This window comes from Pholcus phalangioides, unplaced genomic scaffold (genome assembly GCF_987345545.1).
Source record: "Pholcus phalangioides strain wild (caught in Gottingen) unplaced genomic scaffold, Ppha-v1.0 ptg000002l_1, whole genome shotgun sequence".
NCBI lineage: Eukaryota > Metazoa > Arthropoda > Arachnida > Araneae > Pholcidae > Pholcus > Pholcus phalangioides.
In genome coordinates, this window is record NW_028301595.1 from 5,103,693 (window position 1) to 5,124,578 (window position 20,886).

At 33.1% G+C, this 20,886-nt stretch overlaps 1 protein-coding gene across 1 annotated transcript in view; it reads left to right on the forward strand.

Moving 5' to 3' along the window:
• Nucleotides 1-20,886, forward strand: part of LOC149089121 (tRNA (uracil-5-)-methyltransferase homolog A-like) — a 40,713-nt gene that overhangs the window by 6,227 nt on the left and 13,600 nt on the right. Inside the window, exons 6-10 of the mRNA XM_089237274.1 lie at nucleotides 10,128-10,277; nucleotides 11,889-12,108; nucleotides 13,321-13,464; nucleotides 14,414-14,569; nucleotides 15,314-15,496. Of these exons, the coding sequence (XP_089093400.1) occupies nucleotides 10,128-10,277; nucleotides 11,889-12,108; nucleotides 13,321-13,464; nucleotides 14,414-14,569; nucleotides 15,314-15,496 (853 nt within the window). The remainder of the gene's footprint in view (nucleotides 1-10,127; nucleotides 10,278-11,888; nucleotides 12,109-13,320; nucleotides 13,465-14,413; nucleotides 14,570-15,313; nucleotides 15,497-20,886) is intronic.

The window sequence follows — 20,886 nt, forward strand, 5'->3', positions numbered from 1 at the left end:
CCCGTAGCTGTGAAGAAATTGTTCTATTGTGCAAGGCAATTTAAAATTAACAACGATTATGCTTACGCCTGGGTTAAAGAAGGAAAAATCTACATTCGAAAAAATCCAACGTCTAAAGTGATACGAGTATGGAACGAGGAATTTTTGGATCAACTGAAAATTGAAGATGAAGAAAACAATGACTCTGAACAATCAGAGAAATCCATACCATTGCAAGGTAATGAATGAAATTCAGACAGAATTTTTGTTTGCATTTTTTCCTGTGTAACTAGAACTGCGTGTTTAGGTAAAATGGGGAAAAGGGGCAGGGTAAATCAAATTTATCGATTGTTTCGCAAAATAGTATATATAGCCTATATTTTTTTTTTCATAACATATCGCAAATATTTCATATTGGAAAATAATATATTCATATTTTTGTGCTTATGTCAGTTGGACGGACGTTAAGTACTGATCAATTTGATGTTGATTTGACTTATAGATCCGCAAACAGCTATAAATTTTTCCAAATATTTGAATATGAAGGAAATGGTGGTGATGTTATTACATTTTTAAATTTAAATATTTGAAGCATCCGAAAAAACTTTGACGAATTTCTGGTATTTTTAAAATCACTTGAAGTGCAAATTGATGTAATCTGTCTCACCGAGATATGGGCTCGGGAAGATGAAATATCCACATATGATATAAATGATTATGTTTGCTTTGCTGAGTATGATTATTTTGTTAAATTTAGAGATTATAATAGATCTGGAGGTGTTATTATGTTTGTTAGACATGAACTTGGGTGCTATCGAAAAATTAGTGAAATTCAAAACGGCAGAAGTCATAAATGTATATATTGATAATATAAAACTAGATATTATGTTGATCTATAGGTCACATCTGTTCACCATAAGCGAGTTCAACTCAGAATTGAATACCTTCCTCAGAAAAAAAAGTTACATGTTAATCATTGGAGACTGTAATATAAATATTCTTGCTCACAACACTGATGTCAATTACTACAAAGATACAATGTCCATCTAGAATCTAGAGGTGGGGGCACTTGTATAGATCATGTTTATTATAGAACAAAAATGAATACATATCAAAAATTTATTGTGTATAATACCAAAATAACTGATCACTTTCCAATATTGGGATACATTTCTAAGAAAAATGGAATCAAAACTCCCCCAAAAATAAATAAATCATAAAAAAATTGAGGAATTTGTGGTAAATATAAACCTTAACAACGTATATGAAGATAATAATATTTGTAATAAATACAAACAATTCCATGATATTATTATGTTGAATAAAAACCTATGGGAAACAAAAAAACCGATAAAACGAAAAAGTGATAAAAATTGGATCAATAAACATTTAATAAATAAAATAAATATCAAAGAAAAACTCTACAAAAAACACAAAAAATACCCCTATGTTAAGTATTATGAAGATACATATAAAAATTTTGAGAAAGCTCTGAAACAAGAGATCAAGATAATGAAAAATGAATACTACAGGAAAAAGTTTTTAAATTGTAACAATGATATTCGTAAACAATGGCAATTTATAAACCAAACTATAACGAATAAAAATAGGAAAATTACCCTGCCAGATACAACAAACCACAAACAATTGGCTGAAAACTTTAATGCAGATTTTATAAATCGAAACTTAGATAGTGAGGATTCTAATATAAGTGCTTCTCGAAACTGTGATAGCAATGCATCGATATCTTCAATGATGATATCTGGCATTGGAAACAATGATTTACACAAGATAATATCTGAACTAAATGAACATAAAGCGACAGGATATGATGGTATAACAGTAAAAATGATCAAAATCATAGCCAGATATCATAATGACTTGTTACTATACCTAATAAATACTTCACTAATAAAAGGAATTTTCTATCCCGAACTCAAAGTTTCCATCGTGTACCCAATTTTTAAAAAAGGTGATAAAAACCTTTTAGCAAATTATAAACCTATTTCAGCACTCCCGGTTTTTTCAAAAATAGTTGAGAAAAGTATGAAAACAAATTTGATTAGTTACTTGAAACGTATAAACTTCTTTGCTGAGAATCAATACTGTTTTCAAACAGGAAAAAGCACTGAAATGGCAATCGCAAAAGTGAATGAATGTCTAAACCAGAGCTTCAACAACAATAATTATTGAATAGCAGTTTTTATCGATTTAAAAAGAGCTTTTGATAATGTAGATCCATCTCTGTTATTACATAAGATGGAGAATGCCGGAATTCGTGGTGAACTATTGCGGTGGTTTGAGATGTACCGTTATGGACGAATACAGGCAGTCTATATAGAAAATGAAAAAAGTGATTACCTTGAAATAAAAAAAGGAATACCTCAGGGAACAGTACTTGGCCCCACACTTTTTCTGATATATATAAATGAATTATGCCTTCTAAATTTGCATGGTAAATAGTGTCTTTCGCGGTATTATATGTTGAAGGTAAAAATATTTCTCATTTGATAACTGAAGTTGAAGATGACCTTAGACAGATTAACACATGGCTAACAAAAAATAAATTACTTCCAAACGTAGAAAAAACAAAATTCATCTGTCTAAAAATTAGAGATATTAAACCAGAAACTCCAATATCACTAATATTACACGTTTGTAAATACTCCTCCCAAATTTGTTCTTGCAGTCACATAGAAAGAGTAAGAGAATATAGTTATTTAGGTGTAGTTATACAAGACGACCTAAAATGGAATAGCCATTCTAACAATGTTTGTAATACGATAAGAAAAAAAATTGCAGCTCTATATAGATTAAGAAACATTGTAAGTCCGGAACTCCTTAAAACTATTTTCTATGCCTGGATCCAATCAAGAGTAACTTACGCTATTACAGTGTGGGGAGGTGCCTATCACGACAATATTAAGAACTTAAATAACATCTATAATCGTATAAAACGTAAGGTAATGTTATTTAATAATCCAGATCTACTGAAATCAGAAATTTTAATACTTGATCTAAGACAAATTTATGTGTATAAAATGATAATTTTTATGACTAAAAACCATAATTTATTTCTTAAAACTAATAACGATAGAACCTCAAATATATACAACTTCTTGTATATAACTCCAAAAACAAATAAATACCTTGTTCAAAAAACTACCTAGGACCAACTATTTGTAACAAATTCGGAAAAAAATTATCAGACCTTAGAATAAATAAACATCTCAAGAAAGAAATTTTCACATTCTCAAACTCTATAACGCATTTTGAAAGGTTTCTTGAAAATATAAATAGGTAACCAAGGAAAAATTTTAAATATCTATAATAATAATATTAAAAAAAAAAATGAATGAAATGAAATAAATATAAATTGAGCGTGCTATTTATTATATACGTATAATATTTATTAAGCTCTAGGACGGACCAAATGGGTCCCTAAGAGCTGCATAGTGTATGTTTTGTCTTTTGTTCTGTTGTCTTTATTTTATTTTGTATATTTGTGTCCATGTATTTATGTGTGCTGTTTTGAATTATTAAAAAAAAAAAAAAAAAATATTGCTCAAGTGCTTGTTAGCACTCTGGGTGCTCGTGAGCAATGGTAAAATGCCTGTCCCAGGGGTTCTGTTACTGTTTGAGGAAAATAAGATAAATTGGTAAATTTTATAAATAAATAAAAAAATAGGCCTACAGGGCTCCGCCATGGAAATTATATACTATAAAAGGGCTTCATGAGTCAAAAAAGGTTGAGAACCACTGCTTTAAGCCCTGTTATCAAGCACGCAAAATATTTGCGTTATGGAAAAAATTCACAAAATTGTATATGGTAGCAAGTTGTTTAGTTGTCCTTGCAGATGTCAAAATTGGGCATCACGCCTTGAAATTGGGATCCACAAAAACCTATTTCAGTTGACCACCAGTGGGGTTCGAACTCTTTCTAATGATGCAAGTGTGGCACTATAATCACATGAGGTTGGTGGAAGTAGTTGAACAATTCCATGGGCTGCGCAAATAAGATAAGTTGCAGACTCGCTGAAGCTAATGCTTATAAAAACCACTATGGGGACAGTATTTTATTTACTATATCTAAAATTATGTAGCAGCTATATATATATATATATATATATACACACATGAATTGGATGAAATGTTTTGTAGATAGGCAAGAAATCCCCACTGACCGACGGTTGAAGAACACTGATGTGGAGTTTTTAGTGTATGCTCGTGCTGATATCTATCTATATATATAAAATTGATTTTCCGTCTGTGTGTGTATGTTCTCTATACAAATCTACAATTTTTGATTGATCGTCGCCAAATTTTGCATATATACCAAATGGGATCCGACTTCAGCGACAGGCTACTTTAAAATTTCGTGAGAGTAGTGAAAATGCCCCAAAAAACTGTCGGCAACAATGGTTTTTGGGCCTCAACAATCCCTTTCGGAACATTTACTTTGGTTACCCTGGTTCCCTAGCAATGCATTTCAGATGTGTATATGCCTTTACAATGGTTTGTAATTTCTTTAACGCTGCCAGTGTATGTATAATAGTTTATGCATTTATAATGGTTTTTGTCACTTTTTCAATCCTCCCAGTAATGAGAGCTTTCTGAATAGATGCCATAATCATTATCAGCATCACTTTGAGGGTGAGGCAAAGGATGATCCCCATAGAAATCAGTGCTAAAATTGCAGATTTTGCTGTATAAATGCGGAAATTTAGGGACATTTTCCGCCACATCAATAATTTTAAAAACTGTATTGAATTCTGGATTTTTGAAACATTGAGTTCACTTAGAGATATGAAGCCCAGAAAATTAAATATGAAGTAATTAGCCGGACCTACTTTTAAATTGGATATCCATGCAATAACATTGATTTCAACTTTTTATTTATATCTTGTCAAGCATGAAAATTAATGTTTTCGTATTGTCTTTTAATATTCAACTGCATAAATTCATATACGGGGTGATTATAAAAAAACTATCCCGACATATGGGCCCCTAACTATCATACCATTCACAGAAACTGAATGAAATTTTGGCATAAGGTATTTTGAGGTATGCGCTCAAGAATGATATGGAAAACAACAGTGTCACTCTAACAGTTACGGTTACAGTGAGAAAATTTCGAAAATATCAAATGGCAACACCAAGTTTTTTGTATTGGAATCTGATCTCCATACTGAAAAACACTAAATAGCGTTGGAATGGCACCTGTAGCACAAAAATCCCCGGAGCTAGGCAAGGAAAAAGTAAAAAGGACTTTGCCGTGCACCAGAGCATTAATGTTCGTTTCATTTGTCACACCGTTTCTTCGGCTGAGATCCCAGCCTGATTAGTCCTCCACAAAACGAAGAAGAAGAAACCAAGAAATGCAAATTTCGGGTTCTACGTAAGAGACAGTCATGACTGACGTCGTCACGCTAGGTGAAAGAAAAGGCACTGCGAAATGCGAGCCACGTATGTTGCTTTCTGCCATTCCGAACAAGATGCCGCTTTCAGGGAAAGAACGTGGGGAAATTGTAAAGATTTATTTACCTGAATGGACAAAATGCCGCAGAGACATTGCGTGTTTACCGCAGAAACCATGGATTATGGTGAGGCCCGTGCACTGTCAAAGCGGTACGGGACTTGATTCATAAATATGAAGAAACTGGTTGCACATGCGATCGACCTCGGTCTGGACGACCTTCCGTTCCCATGGAAGCTGTTGCAGAAGTTCATCAGACGATAAGCACAGTTTGTCCCGCAAGTGCAAACTGTGCTTATCGGCTGAGATCCCAGGCTGATCTTTGGCTGAGATCCCAGCCTGATTAGTCCTCCACAAAACGAGAAGAAGAAACCAAGAAATGCAAATTTCGGGTTCTACGTAAGACACAGTCATGACTGACGTCGTCACGCTAGGTGAAAGAAAAGGCACTGCGAAATGCGAGCCACGTATGTTGCTTTCTGCCATTCCGAACAAGATGCCACTTTCAGGGAAAGAACGTGGGGAAATTGTAAAGATTTATTTACCTGAATGGACAAAATGTCGCAGAGACATTGCGTGTTTACCGCAGAAACCATGGATTATGGTGAGGCCCATGCACTGTCAAAGCTGTACGGGACTTAATTCATAAATATGAAGAAACTGGTTGCACATGCGATCGACCTCGGTCTGGACGACCTTCCGTTCCCATGGAAGCTGTTGCAGAAGTTCATCAGACGATAAGCACAGTTTGTCCCGCAAGTGCAAACTGTGCTTATCGGCTGAGATCCCAGGCTGATCTTCGGCTGAGATCCCAGCCTGATTAGTCCTCCAAAACGAGAAGAAGAAACCAAGAAATGCAAATTTCGGGTTCTACGTAAGACACAGTCATGACTGACGTCGTCACGCTAGGTGAAAGAAAAGGCACTGCGAAATGCGAGCCACGTATGTTGCTTTCTGCCATTCCGAACAAGATGTCTCTTTCAGGGAAAGAACGTGGGGAAATCGTAAAGATTTATTACCTGAATGGACAAAATGCCGCAGAGACATTGCGTGTTTACCGCAGAAACCATGGATTACGGCGAGGCCCGTGCACTGTCAAAGCTGTACGGGACTTGATTCATAAATTTGAAGAAACTGGTTGCACATGCGATCGACCTCGGTCTGGACTACCTTCCGTTCCCGTGGAAGCTGTTGCAGAAGTTCATTAGACGATAAGCACAGTTCGTCCCGCAAGTGCACGCGGTGTTTCACGTGTTCTGAATCTGCCGAATTCAACTGTCCGCAATATTCTGCACTCTGTTCTAAACATGTTTCCGTATCGATTCCAGCGTGTCCAGATGTTGGAAGCGGGAGACTATCGGCTGGATTTTGCGAATCAATTCCTTATCCGGTACGATGAAGATAGCAGCTGGCTTTTACGCATTCTGTGGACAGATGAGGCGCATTTCTCGTTAACTGGTAACGTGAATTCGAAAAATTGTGTGCACTGACTGGGCAGACATATCCACATGATGTGCTTGCACGTCCATTACACGAGGAAAAAGTGACTGTGTGGTGTGGTATAACGAGTACGTTCATCCTCGGCCCTTACTTTTTTGAAGAGGTTACTGCCGGTGATCTGCAAACATGTACAGTAACGAGTGCTCTCTATCTGGACATGTTAACTCGTTACGCGATTCCCGCATTGCAACTGCAAAATGCTCTATCTGAAGTTGTGTGGATGCAAGATGGCACTCCTCCACATGTAAGGTCTTCAGTCAAACGTGTCTTAAGTCAACAGTTTGTTATCTCCAGAGTCAGAGGCAGAGTTATCTCCCGTCATTTCCCGTTTCCGTGGCCACCAAGGTCTCCTGATCTCACACCAATGGAGGGGGGGGGGAATCGAAATACATAGCGCCCCGTAAAAAAAGGAAATAAATTTCATTTCTACATTTCTTTAAATCTAGATTTGTTTATTTCATTAGTTGCGTAGGAAGTCGCCATATTGTTAACTTGGACACGGTTTGTATGACCCTCAAAGAAAGAGGGAGATATCACGTGATCCAAAAAGCCTCATTGAAGAAAAAGCGGGCAGCACCGGGTATTATAGCTAGTAGTATTTACAAAGCTAATAAAAATTGCTTAGATGCAGTAACCCAGGTTGATAAGATACTTGCCTACTGGATCTAAGGATGTTCAGAGATGTCATAAGTTTTGTATGTGATTTATCCTTGTCAGAATTTCTCATGACACAGATTTACAAGAGAAAATGGTATAAAATAACCCTTGAACATGTGCTGCTACAGAAAGTTGGTTAGCACATTGACCCCTTGGCATGATTTATGAAAAAATGAAATGCAGGGCTCCCACTTGTCCTACTTTTCCTACTTTTTGGTAAAATGTCCTACTTTTGTCCTACTTTCTAGTTTTTGTCCTACTTTTCCTACTTTTTTTTACCAAATCCTATGGACAAAATTTGTGTAATTGATTTTAATTGAGCAGAAAATCATTGATATATTGCCAAATATTACAAATGTTGAAGAATGCAATTAATGATTCTGCCAAAGCAGAAATTTTATCATTTTTAAGGTTATTTGGGGTGGTGTATGTGGACCAGTTGGTTGATTAATTTTTCATTTGCTTAGTTTGAGGGTTCAACAAGTATAGTAGTCATTAAAAACTTCTGTCTGGATGGGAAAAATAATTTTGTATTTATTACTACGTGGTCTTGGACAGTAACTAACATTCATCATTCAAAATTATGGTGCAAATAGGTGAAACAACAGTTTGCATTTCAAAACAGTTGGATACATAGGCCTATTCTAGGTTTGGTGATTCTGGTGCTACCCAATAGCATTCAGTTGTCTTCTGTATTTTTAAGGCATGAAGAGGCATAAACAAAATTTACAATGCTCAGCAAAGAGCTAGAAATGGAAGTGCTTCATTTGTCAAAAATGATTACACTGGCATTGAACAGTAAAATGTGAACAAATCCCTTTAAAAAATTATGGACAACACAGTAAAACAGGTTCACCTTGTCTTATTTACATCGGATCTTGCAATCTACACATTTTGCACTGTGCTTTTGAAAGTGGTCTCGAAGGAGCGTCATTCTTAAAAAACGTAAGTTTTCAAAATTTGCTGTGCCTTGTTGAAGAGAGTTGACAAGCTCTGCACTTAGGAAGACTCCAAAAAAAGAATGTAATATATATGAGGAGAGACAGCAAAGAATTATCTGTGGTTGCTAGTGCACTGTTTTGGCCAAAAATCGGTTTTGTCACCAAGTCATTTATCATTGCTTTGGCTTGAGTCAATCTTATAGGAAACTGAAATAGTGCTATGAAAAAAAAGGTAATTCAAAATTAAATTTTTTTTTCCGCAAAAAAAAAAAATTTTTTTTAGGGATTTTTTTCTATTATGCTATGATTATGTTGTCTAAGGGGGTTACCCTCCCCCATCCTACTTTTTATTCTTGAGTGGGAGCCCTGAAAATGTCAGACTCAGCCGTTTGATTTCGGCAGTAAACTGTAAGTCTCAGGCAAAAGCTCTGTAATGACAGACTTGCATTCCAAAAATCCAGGTTCGAACCTCACAGGTGGTGCAGTGGTGGTCGGTTGAGGTTGCTTTCTGAGGTTCCCAACTTTGAGTCACGAATGCAAGCTTATTTCCCTGTTAAGAAATTGTCCGATCATGAATTTAACTGGTGTTTTTATGCTCATATGTAACCATTGCGATAAGTGAACTTTTCCTTAAAAAACAGTCTATAATGAGCTGAAATGTCTTGCCGCAGAGAGTTACAGACCCACAATGGTACAAATATGCAATCATTACATCTATATAGATCTCGCTACAAAATAAAAAACACCTCTCTCACTGAGATTCTGGATGACTATATCCTATCAAGACATCTTGTTATTTGGTAGACAGTCAAACACATCTCAGTCTATGAGAAATTCTTAGATTATTGTTGAGATATTTTGCAGAAAAAATATCTAGAGGAATCATCACAAAGAATCATGAAAAAATGAGTTGGATGACCAGTTCATTGTCAGGAACAGGCATGAAGGAGTTAGTAACAGTAGAAGACCCATGCTACATGACCAGCAGGAACATCTCAAAGTCAGGATCCCGGAAACAATCTCTCATCATCCATCACATAATCAATACTTCAGATGAGATTAATCATTTCAACAATCTCGGTCAGGACTCAGATCGACAAAGTTAAGACAAAGGTAAATACGACAGTGAAAGAACTACATGACAAATGTTAATTGACTTTTGTGAGAGAGGTTTTTATACACAGACAAAACAAAAATAATCTCTACTTGCATCAGATAACAATACTGACCCATCTCAGGGTTAAAAACAATTGTCACTACCAAGATTTACATATTCAAATCATGCCATTCGAGAACCCTGGAAAACCCAGACAGATGAACCGCAATCGCACCCCCTCCCCTCCGCAATCATTGCGGCCAATTCGCTGGTGATCTGACAAAGTAAATATTTAACATCATATTATTTAGAGAATTTTCAAGAATGTAATTGGTCATGTTACAAACTCACATGGTAGTTAATTGCCAATGACCGGAGTTAGCTTGGATTTAAAAAAAAAGAAGAGAAAATCAAAAGCCTTTGTGTGTAGAAAATGATAATGATGCAATAAAAATGATTAAATACAATTGCTTTTCAGGTTGAAGAGTGCAGTCACACCATTCTGGAATATCCCTTATGACAAACAGCTGGAGAATAAAGAAAAAGAAGTTCAACGCTTCCTTATCAAATTGGGAAGAGGTATCAGAAAAGTTAATAAAGACCTTATGGACTCGATTAAGAACAAGAGGTAATTAAAGAGACCAAATATTTATATGAATTGGAATATTGGTTCAGTCATTTGTGTTTGAATGTCTCAAATTCTGAAATGTCATAAATGTGTTTTGGTGAATAGCTTCATCTTAAGTGTTACATAGCCTGGACCAGTGATGGGCAAACTTTTTTATGAGCAGATCAAAAAACAAAAAAAAGAGAAAGTATTTTGGCAGGCCAGACATATTTGGACATGGATTCATAATTATAGTTTTTGTGCTGGGATAATTACTTTGTATAAGCAAATAAGTAAAGTGGTGGGATATGTATTCTCTGAACATTGCCATGGTTTAATTGTGAGACACAGTGATTTATCCTTTACAACTGTGAAAATACAGTGATATCTCAGCTAACAGAGATAATTTGTTGTATATCCTGTTCATTGGCTGAAACCTTTGTTTGCTGAAATGCAATTTCCCGTACATTTCTATGGAAAATAGTTTAATTTGTTCCAGATACGATCCAAAATTTAAAGATAAGTCTTTTTTAAAACGCCAAGAAGCACTATAAAAAACCAAGAACTGATTGAAGGAAATTAGTGAACAGCTTCAAAATTGGACAAATTTTGAATTTACAGTAAGATGATGTACTGCAGATCTTTTTATTTTACAATTATGTACACACACACACAACTCAGTCGAGTTCATGGGTGTCTCTCATTCATCTGTTATTTGATCAGCCCATTTCTTTGTCTGATACATGCAGATGGTAAAGATAAGATTGTAATATTAAAATGCCCAGACTGTTTAATTTGATGGTAAGAGTCTGATGTAAAAAAAAATTACTCTGAAAGAGTACGTTCTTTGAAAACAATTTTTTTTTTTTTGAGGGAATTTTTATTTTGCATGAAATGATTCACAAACTTTCAGAAACAGAAGTGAAGGTTAGGAGTACTATACTATCTTCTTTTTCCATCCGGAAAATGATTCTGAGGTGGAAATGAGTTAATTGAGCTCTTTTAACAGTAATTCTGATGATGATTGGCATGAAAATTCTGCTCATGACGCAGCTGTTTTTTGTTAGCTCGTGTGTGCATTTATGCATATTTATTAAGAAATGATCCATGTTTTGCATATGCAAAAGTTTTTGACTCTATTTCCATTTAAGTTCTCACAATTGTATTTGCCATATGCGAAAAATTTAACCCCCTTTAAATGAATTTTTTTAAAACACTGAAATTGAAAATTTCTATACTATTATTTTAAAATCTGCAGTGGGTCAGAAGGAACCTCTAAGCAGCTCATAGTTTTCCGATCACTAGCCTGGATTGATTATTTCCCGGTCTCAAAGCTTTAAATTGAATTTTTCACCTTCTTTAAATCTTATTAATTTTGTGGCATAAAGTTTGAACCAAAGTTTATAAAAAAAAGATTATATGAACAGCATGAATTGAATTTTTTTGGGAATTGAAAGACTAATCAAAGATATGCTGTTAACTTTTAACACAAACAATGAGTGTGGTCATGTAGAAGTATAAAAGTGTATAAAACCTATCTATATATATGTGTGAGTCATAAAATGCTGAAAGCATAATTATAAATTTAGTCATTATGAATATGATATCTTATGTATGATTTTTCTTCTGCAGAAAAGATGAGACTCATTTTTGTTGCCCCATGATGCCAATAAAACCTTCACCAGTTACAGAAGCATACAGAAATAAATGTGAGTTTACTGTTGGAAAAGATCTGTTAACGAAAGAAAGGACTGTAGGATTTCGCTTAAATCAATACAAAAAAGGCTCCATGAGTGTAGCTGCTCCAGATGAATGCATAAATGTTTCAAGCAGGATGCTAAAAGCTGTCAAAGTATGTATTTTATGTTACATCTAAAATTTATACAAGGCTTGCTTGATTAACATCAAATCATTATATTTTTTAACTGTTTTTTTTTTTGGATAAATTTGACTTTGAGTGTTTATTTTGCAATACAAAGCAAGATGATAGAGTCCATATTAAAGCTGCTTAATATGGTATATTAAATTCCATATTAAAGTATTGTTTTTTCTGACAGTCGGAATTTTCAGTGATTAAGTGGTTGTGGTCCAGTCTAACTAGGTGGTTGCTGTCCAGTTTACCTCAGCTTATCGAACTCTTCTGTAAATATCTACTGCCTTTGAAAGTTATAAGTTATGGCATGAGTGAGACAACCATATTGGTGAAGTTATTAGAATTATTGAGAAAACTCTCAAAAATATTTCGGGGGGGGGGGGTAGCACAAACCCATGTGTGGGTTTCTTTCTCTCACTTCAAATTTAAGTACAGTAGAACTTCACTATAGCACACATCACTTAAAATGACCAGGTAGAAAATTTTTTATCTGATTAGTTTAAAACTCATTTTAAGTATCTAAAAGAGTATTGACTCGTTTAAAAACATTTCTAAGCTAACAATTAAACATTGATCATTGTTTTGTTTTGCATAAATATGGATGCACTTCATGACTCATACTGCTTGCCAGCGGGAAAAATCAAGAATAATACAGTGTATATGCACACATCTTTTTCAATTAAACCTATGTTGAAGGCTGTTTTTTATTAGATACATAATAAACACTTTTTATGATAACTACTGTACTTTCATTGATGTAAGCCCCGTAGCATTGCACCCCTATAAGAATTATGTTATAAACCAGACTTTCATTATAATGGACAACCTTTAGTCCCTTATAATGAGGTTCTACTGCATATTCTTTTTTTAACCTCAGGGAGTTCAATCCTGATTTCAAGGATTGTGTCTATGTTATTGTTGAAGGGGCTGAACTCCCCGAGGTAAAAAAAAAATACAGTGAGAAAAAAATGATTAAAAAAAACCCTCACATTTGTTAGCTCTGGATCTGAAAGGGTTAACGGGGAAGGGTTACAAATATTAGGTGGGGCTTGGGTCCATGGGCCATATACAAATTAATGCCAGTGGAGAAGAACCAAGCATTTGCAACATCAAAAAGCTGTTGATCGCAAAGATTTTTGAAATCATGTTTTGTGCTACTGTGTTTTTTATTATTACTTTTCTTTTTTTCAGATTTTTCAGTCATATGTGCAACAGTCAGATAAAGATGTTTACAATCCAGAGGACCATTCTGGTTATTGGAGACAACTCACAGTTAAGACATCAAAAACAGATATTTTATTAATCATTGTGATGCACCCACAACAGCTATCACAGGTTTTTAGATTCTCCGTTTTGAACTAGTGTAGTACATGTGAGCAGTAAAACATAAAAGTGTGGATATATGAAATTCATTGTGGTATCATTTTTTGTATCGCTCATGTTGGGAAACAGAAGTGTGATCTACTGAAAATGCAGTAAAACTAATGAATTTTTTAAGAAACTAATAAATATTTTTTCACGACGGTAGTAACAAAAGGCATGAAATATTTTAAGTCTGTGGTATTAAATTTCATTCAAGGTCATTGGCATACATAATTTGGAGCAATTTGTTTGGAAAATATTGCTCGGCTATATAAATACCACTGCTGCACACAAAATATTGAAATATCTCAGTTAGTGCTTATGATGACTGCATGATGATTTGGACACTTTAGTATTGTTTAATAACTAATGTACATAGGTTACATTTTCAGGCAGATAGAGTCAGCATTGTCCATCAATCTTGTAAATATTGATCTTCATGATATAGAATGATCGTGGAGCATCTCTTATGCCTTGGGGAGTTTCTCCAAATGGGAATACTCAAATCAATTTCTAGACATTAGGAAACTGCATGACTTGAGTTGCCTGTTCTAGCTCACACAGCACTACTAAAAACAATACAAAACCCAGTTTTCAGTTCACCCAATTCCACACAATGTATGCCAAATTGCCAGCCTTATGTAAGTTTTCTAGTTGTCATAACTCTAATATCCCTGTCTGAGTGGCACCATGGGTAAATGTTGGGCCACCTGGTTTTACTGAGCCTTCTGGTATCTAAGGCAACATCAGTATACCTATTTGAGGAGTGCCTGATGCTGAAACAAAAATATTTAGTGTCTATGCTAGGTGACGACAACGTCAACCATGGCAAAACTATTACATGTAAAGAGGATGGAATATATTTTAGTGTAATTTTTAAGTCATCAAAAGCTAAAAGTATTGCTATGTGATATTTTTACAGAGTGATTTACAGAAAGAAATGGATTCTCTGAAAGAATTCTTTGAAAATGGTGATGGGAAATCATGTGCAGCAACATCTGTTTATTTCAAGACTTTTGACAAAGTGCATGCAGAATATGATGAAAAATCCACTCCAATTCATCTGTTTGGGAAAAAGGTATTCATATGATACTGGATACTGGCCACTTCTGTTTTGTGATGTGTTCTGGATGTTTTATGCCTAAATTTGAGTCATATTTCTAGGCTTAATAATTGCAGAAGAAATTACCAGAATTATGAAAACAATTTATAAAAAAAAAAGTTTCAAAACAAAAAATACAAGGCTTTTATGTTGGGAAAAAAATTGTGATTCTTGAAATTAGACTCTGAAAAGTGAGGAGACTTCCTAAACAAGTTCCACTGTATTTTTTATAGTATTTTTTTTCACAAAAATCAAATCCTAGACGTTTTGTCTGATAAGAGGATTTAATTATTATAGTTGACTCTTTTAATTATTTTTCTTTTTGGCAAAAATGATCTAATCTGAACTTCGGAAGTGGGTAAGGCTGTAACCACGCAAGGTTGAAGCCAAATCCACTCTTCATTTTTCCAAAATCACTGGAAGTGTGTGCCAAAATGAATTCTTGTCCTGAGCTTTTTTTCCCTATAGCTGGAAGTCAAAGATATTGCAACTTGGACAGCAGTTCATAAAGTCGGTGATCTAAAAGTACTAAAATCTAAAATTACATAGCATGGGTATTATTAATTTAGAAGTACATTAAGTTTTTAACCACATGGAGTAGTATTACCTAATTCATTACTTGGACCTCCAGTGCAAATTGTTGATGCAATCATAAAATTTATTTTTTGTTTCGTGACATTCTATGCAATTGCACTCAATATATATTGAATTTTCATGAAGTACATGGAAGAAGAACTATTGGGAATGACATTTCAAATAAGTCCAGAATCATTTTTCCAAGTGAACTCTGCAGCAGCGGAAGAACTATACAAGACAATAGCTGAAAAAGTTTGTTGTGATTCCTCTTCTACAGTTCTCGACATCTGCTGTGGCACTGGTACCATTGGACTCTATTTGGCAAAAGTAAGTTCTTTCTGTTGAGAACTGGAGAAAAATTTTGATCTACTAACCTTCAAAAAACATTTAAATTAACAAATCGATTATAAATTAACAAATTTGTGATGAGACTTGCAGGTGAACAAATATCTGTGCTCCACCCCTTTGGGTCACAATTTAAAAACTAATAATAATTCAGGAAACCTGAAAATGCTGACAAATTAGAGGCATTGTAAAAATTTGTGCGGATGCATAAAATGACACAAACAGATATATCTGCATAAATGCTGAGGTTTGGTAACCCTACTTAAAAATAAACATGCACATTCAATTCGTAAAAAAAATTCTTTTTATATTGAACTCATTAATAAACTTTATTTTATAACCTGCTTATGATAAGCCTGCTTTTAGCGAGAGTCTGGATATAATGAGCAAAATTAGTGCAGTTGTTTTGTATAATGTTAATTGTATAGCAATTCGGTTGCTTTAGCAAACAGGTTTTTCACAAGAGCTCAGATTTAACGAAGAATTTAAAAGAAAAACCTTGAAAAATTAATGTACAAAAATGAAAGTAAATGCAAGAACCAAAAAAATATTTGACTTTTTTCCATTGCTCTCCAGAATATGGAGATAATGCACTTAATGAGGGATGACTGTCAATTACACATTGTTTGACTAAAGATTCATCATCCGTTTATGTTTGTTGTCAATTTTGCAGCATGAATAGCAACACTCATCGAGCTTATATTACTGGAGATAGTATGATGTCAGCAGTCTCTGTCTTAGCAGTACTGAGAATGGTGCCCCCCAACATCTTCCGTCGGAAGATCACTTGACTCTGTGGAAACAAACACAGTCCCCTGTTATTTTCTTATGGCATCCACGGGAATTTAAAACAATAAATGAAAGAAATAATTTCAGCATCGATGAGATAATTCCAGACTTAATGACGCAAAATATTCTACAATTAATGTAAGAGATAATTTCAGCATTGATAAAAAAGTGATAATTCCAAAATTAATGAAAGATAATTTCATCATTAATGAAAGATATAATTTCAGCATTAATGAAAGAGATAATTTCAGCATTAATGAAAGAGATAATTTCAGCATTAATGAAAGAGATAATTTCAGCATTAATGAAAGATAATTTCAGCATTAATGAAAGATAATTTCAGCATTAATGAAAGAGAAATTCCAAAGTTAATGAAAGAAAAATTCCAAAGTTAATGAAAGAAAAATTCCAAAGTTAATGAAAGAAAAATTCCAAAGTTAATGAAAGAAAAATTCTAGCATTAATTAAGAGAATTCCAGAATTAATGAAAGAGATAATTCCAAAATTAATGAAAGAGCTAATTCCAAAATTAATGAAAGAGATAATTCCAAAATTAATGAAAGAAATGATTCCAGTATTGATGAAATAAATAATTTAATCTTTTCTCATCTTTAGATGAGTTCTCTATCTTTTTTTTAATCTTTAAAACCCAATATTTAGAGACTGAACTGTACATTTCTATGGGCAAATTGCCTTCGTTTTCACCTTGCATTTGACGTCATTGCCGTCGCAGCGGCTGGATGCTCCCTCCAGTAATATAAGCTCAATGGCAACACTCCATCTAGAAGCAAAACTGATTGAAAGACTCAATGCAGCTTTGTCTGGGAGGGAGAAATATTAGCATGGAAAATAAAGATTAGGAACTTACCAATCAGAATTTTTCAAAATGGATAATTCAGCCCATGCTCAATTTTTAGTACAGATTCCGTGTGTTTAAATCAAATCAAATTTATTCATTTTCAACATACATAGATTTAACATTAATTTTGTGAAACATATTTATGATCCAGAGGCTGTGATGCCTGTATGGATGATTGAAAATTTACATGATAATTAATGAATAAAATATATAAAATATACGACATATGAAAAATAAAAAAAAGACACATACAACATAAATGAGACAAAATTATCAATGTCAAAAACAAAAAAAATAAAGATAAAAAATCAACAACGAAAAAACATGCACGCAAACAACACAAAAAAAGACAAAGTTCTTAATGCATCACAAGAAATGTAAAATAAACAAAACATTAGATAAAAAAAATATGTTAAAAAAATGAAACTCACATACATAGACAACACAAACAAGAAAATTTTTTTTGAATTTGCAAAATATACATAATTAAAGTGGCAAAATTAAAGTGTATTTAGTAAAAAAAGTAAAGTAAATTTTATTGCTCCTCCTAAAGATCAAAATAGGAGTCTACATCGTCTATTGAAATTAATAATTTGGATAATTTTTTAAATGCCGCATGTGCGGATATATTTTGTATTTCTTGTGGTAGTGAGTTATATAATTTCGGAGCTAAATAATAAAAAAGTTTACAAAAAATCTCTTTCCTAAAAGTAGGAATATGGTAAATCATATGAGGTCTTCGCTCTGAAACATTATCTTTTAAACTGCATAAGCCTTTATTACGGTTTAAGAAAAGAATAATACGAAAAAGAGCATTATGGCCTAAAGGTAGTAGATTAAGATTTCTAAAAATTTTGTAGAAGAATGAAACTGACTCCGACTAAAAATTTTGAAAACTCTTTTTTTGGATTGAAAATATAGGCAATAAATTAGTTTTATAATCACCACCCCATGTAATTGTACCATAATTTATAAGTGAATAAAACCAAGCATAGTACAGGTCTTAAGAAATTAGAAATAGAAAGAAATAGAAATAGAAATAGTTTATTAAGAGAAAAAAAAAAACAATGTATATAAATATATAAATACAGTATTCTACTCAAGGGATCGCTTGATCCGTCCAGAGTATACAAACATAAATTTTTCTGTGGTGGCAAACACTTTCATATAGGCTACTAACAAGTACTAAGCAAAATACAAGTATAGAAATAGACAAATATTTCAAAGGCCTAGGTGACACAACACTGTATACTGGGGGCCGAGAAGTACCTTCCTATTGTAGTAAAATATTAATATAATTGATAATTAATTGTTTGAAAGCTCTTAATTTATTTTCATATTTTATTTCATTTGGCAGGTTATTAAAATATAATGGAGCCAAATATATAAATTGTTTTTGGGTTAATGTTTTTTTAGGTTGTATAATATTATATTGAAAACCTCGACGGAGACGTGTGTTTGTTGGGCATTGCTTGATTTCAAACCAAGTAGGATTTTTATAAATAAACATTAGACTTCGGTATATATACAATTTTTCAATATTAAATCTATAGTCTGATTTATAATTATAGGCAGATGGTGTAGGGTTACGAGAGGAAATAATATTTATAGTTTTTTTCAGAGCACTTATTAAAACATTTAAATTGGACTCATAATCACCTCCCCAAACACATATAGCATACTGAATAAGTGAGTAGAACCAAGCAAAATGAAGTGTATGAATAAATTGAGGAGATATAATATTTTTTAAGCAATATAAACGAACATTCATGTATTTTATTTTGTTACTAAGTGCAGTTGCATGAGAGTTCCATTTCAAATTTTTGTTTGTAGTGACTCCTAAATATTTATACTCTTCAGTTTCCGAGACAATCGGACAAAAACATTGGTCATCAGAACATCCCAACTCATGGCATCGAATTATAAGTGTTTCAATATTTCTATTGTATAATTGAAAATTTATGTATTTAGTTTTGTTGAGATTCAAGGTTAACTTATTATGCCTCAACCAAGTGTTAATTTTTGTTAAATCTTCTTCAGTATCAGATTTCAGCATGGTATACGTTTGTTCTGACAAAACAATAGCTGTGTCATCGGCATAGCTAATCAAATCACCATGTAGATCCAGGTTATTGATATCATTAACAAAGATTAGAAATAAAATCGGTCCAAGAACAGAACCCTGTGGGACGCCAGTTTTAATAATCCTGTATGTACCTATTGTATCATTTATTTTAACTGCTTGCATTCTATTTGACACATAAGTTTTAAACCAGTGATAAGTGTTGCCTCTCAGACCTGAACAATATAACTTATGCATAAGAATTGGATGATCGACACTATCAAAGGCTTTTTTTAAATCTAAAAACATAGCAAGGGTTCTTTTGCTCTCTTTAATACTTTCATGTACTTTTGCTGAAAATTTCAAAATTGCCATCTCAGTATTCTTATTTCCAAGAAAACCGAACTGATTGCTCGAAAAAAAATTAAATTGATTTAGAAAATTTATAATTTTGTGTTTCATTATCTTTTCCAAAATTTTCGAAAAGACGGGCAAAATAGAGATCGGACGGTAGTTTTTGAAATCATTGACATTACCTGATTTATGAATGGGTATAACAAGAGCACATTTTAATTTATCAATAAAAACTCCATTGAGAATTGAAGAGTTTATAATGTGGGTTATAAACTTTAAATGGTATTTACTGACAATTTTTAGCATTTTTGGAGTGATTCCATCATAACCAACCGCTTTATTATTCTCAAGTATGTTTATTAAATTCTTTACATTCCTTTCCTCTATCTCAGTAACAACTATAGAATTATACTGGTTTGGTACTAGAAGCTCTATTTCATCTATTAACTCAGAATCTTCAGTTATTGCAGAATTGATAAAAAATTCATTCATTTCATTCACTGTTTTAGAATTAGTATTTACTGGAAGTACTATTTTATTTATTTTTCGATTTATGATATCATTAGTAACTTTCCATTGTTTCTTGACGTCGTTACCACATTTTATAAATTTATTATAGTAAAAAGCATCCTTTGCAGCTTTTAGCTTCTTTTTTAACTGTTTGTTATAGTTTTGTAATTATTTTCCTTATCACGATCTGAAGGATTTCGTTTAAAAACTTTATAAAGTCTTTCTTTAGTATCGACCATACATTTCAATTCATATGTAATCCATTCACTTTTCAAATTATTTCCTGTTTTGCATTTAGACTGTTTTGTCCAGAAATTACGATGCCTAAACACAATATCAAGAAATTTGTCATATAATACATTTGCATCAGTCTCATTGAAAATGTTTTCATCAAATTCATAATTTTTTACACATATTTCAAACTTATAATCCACATTTTGACAAAACCGATTTTTATTATTTTGATTATTATTTAAAAGTTTTGTATCAGTTCCAAGATTACATTTAATAACCAGTGGTAAATGATCCGTTATCTCTAATTTTGATACTGCTGTTTCAAATAGATAATTTAACCTCGCGTTTCGAATGAAAACGTGATCTAAACACGCTGACTTTCTTGTTGGTGTATTTATGTATGATAAAAAACCAAATTCAGACATGAGACTCATGTATTCATCACTGTCCGTGTCAGACTTCAATATATCCATATTAATATCTCCAGTATAGATAATATTTTTATACCCTAAATTGCTAATAATTGATCTGAACTCATTAGTATAATCCATTCGAGAAAAATCA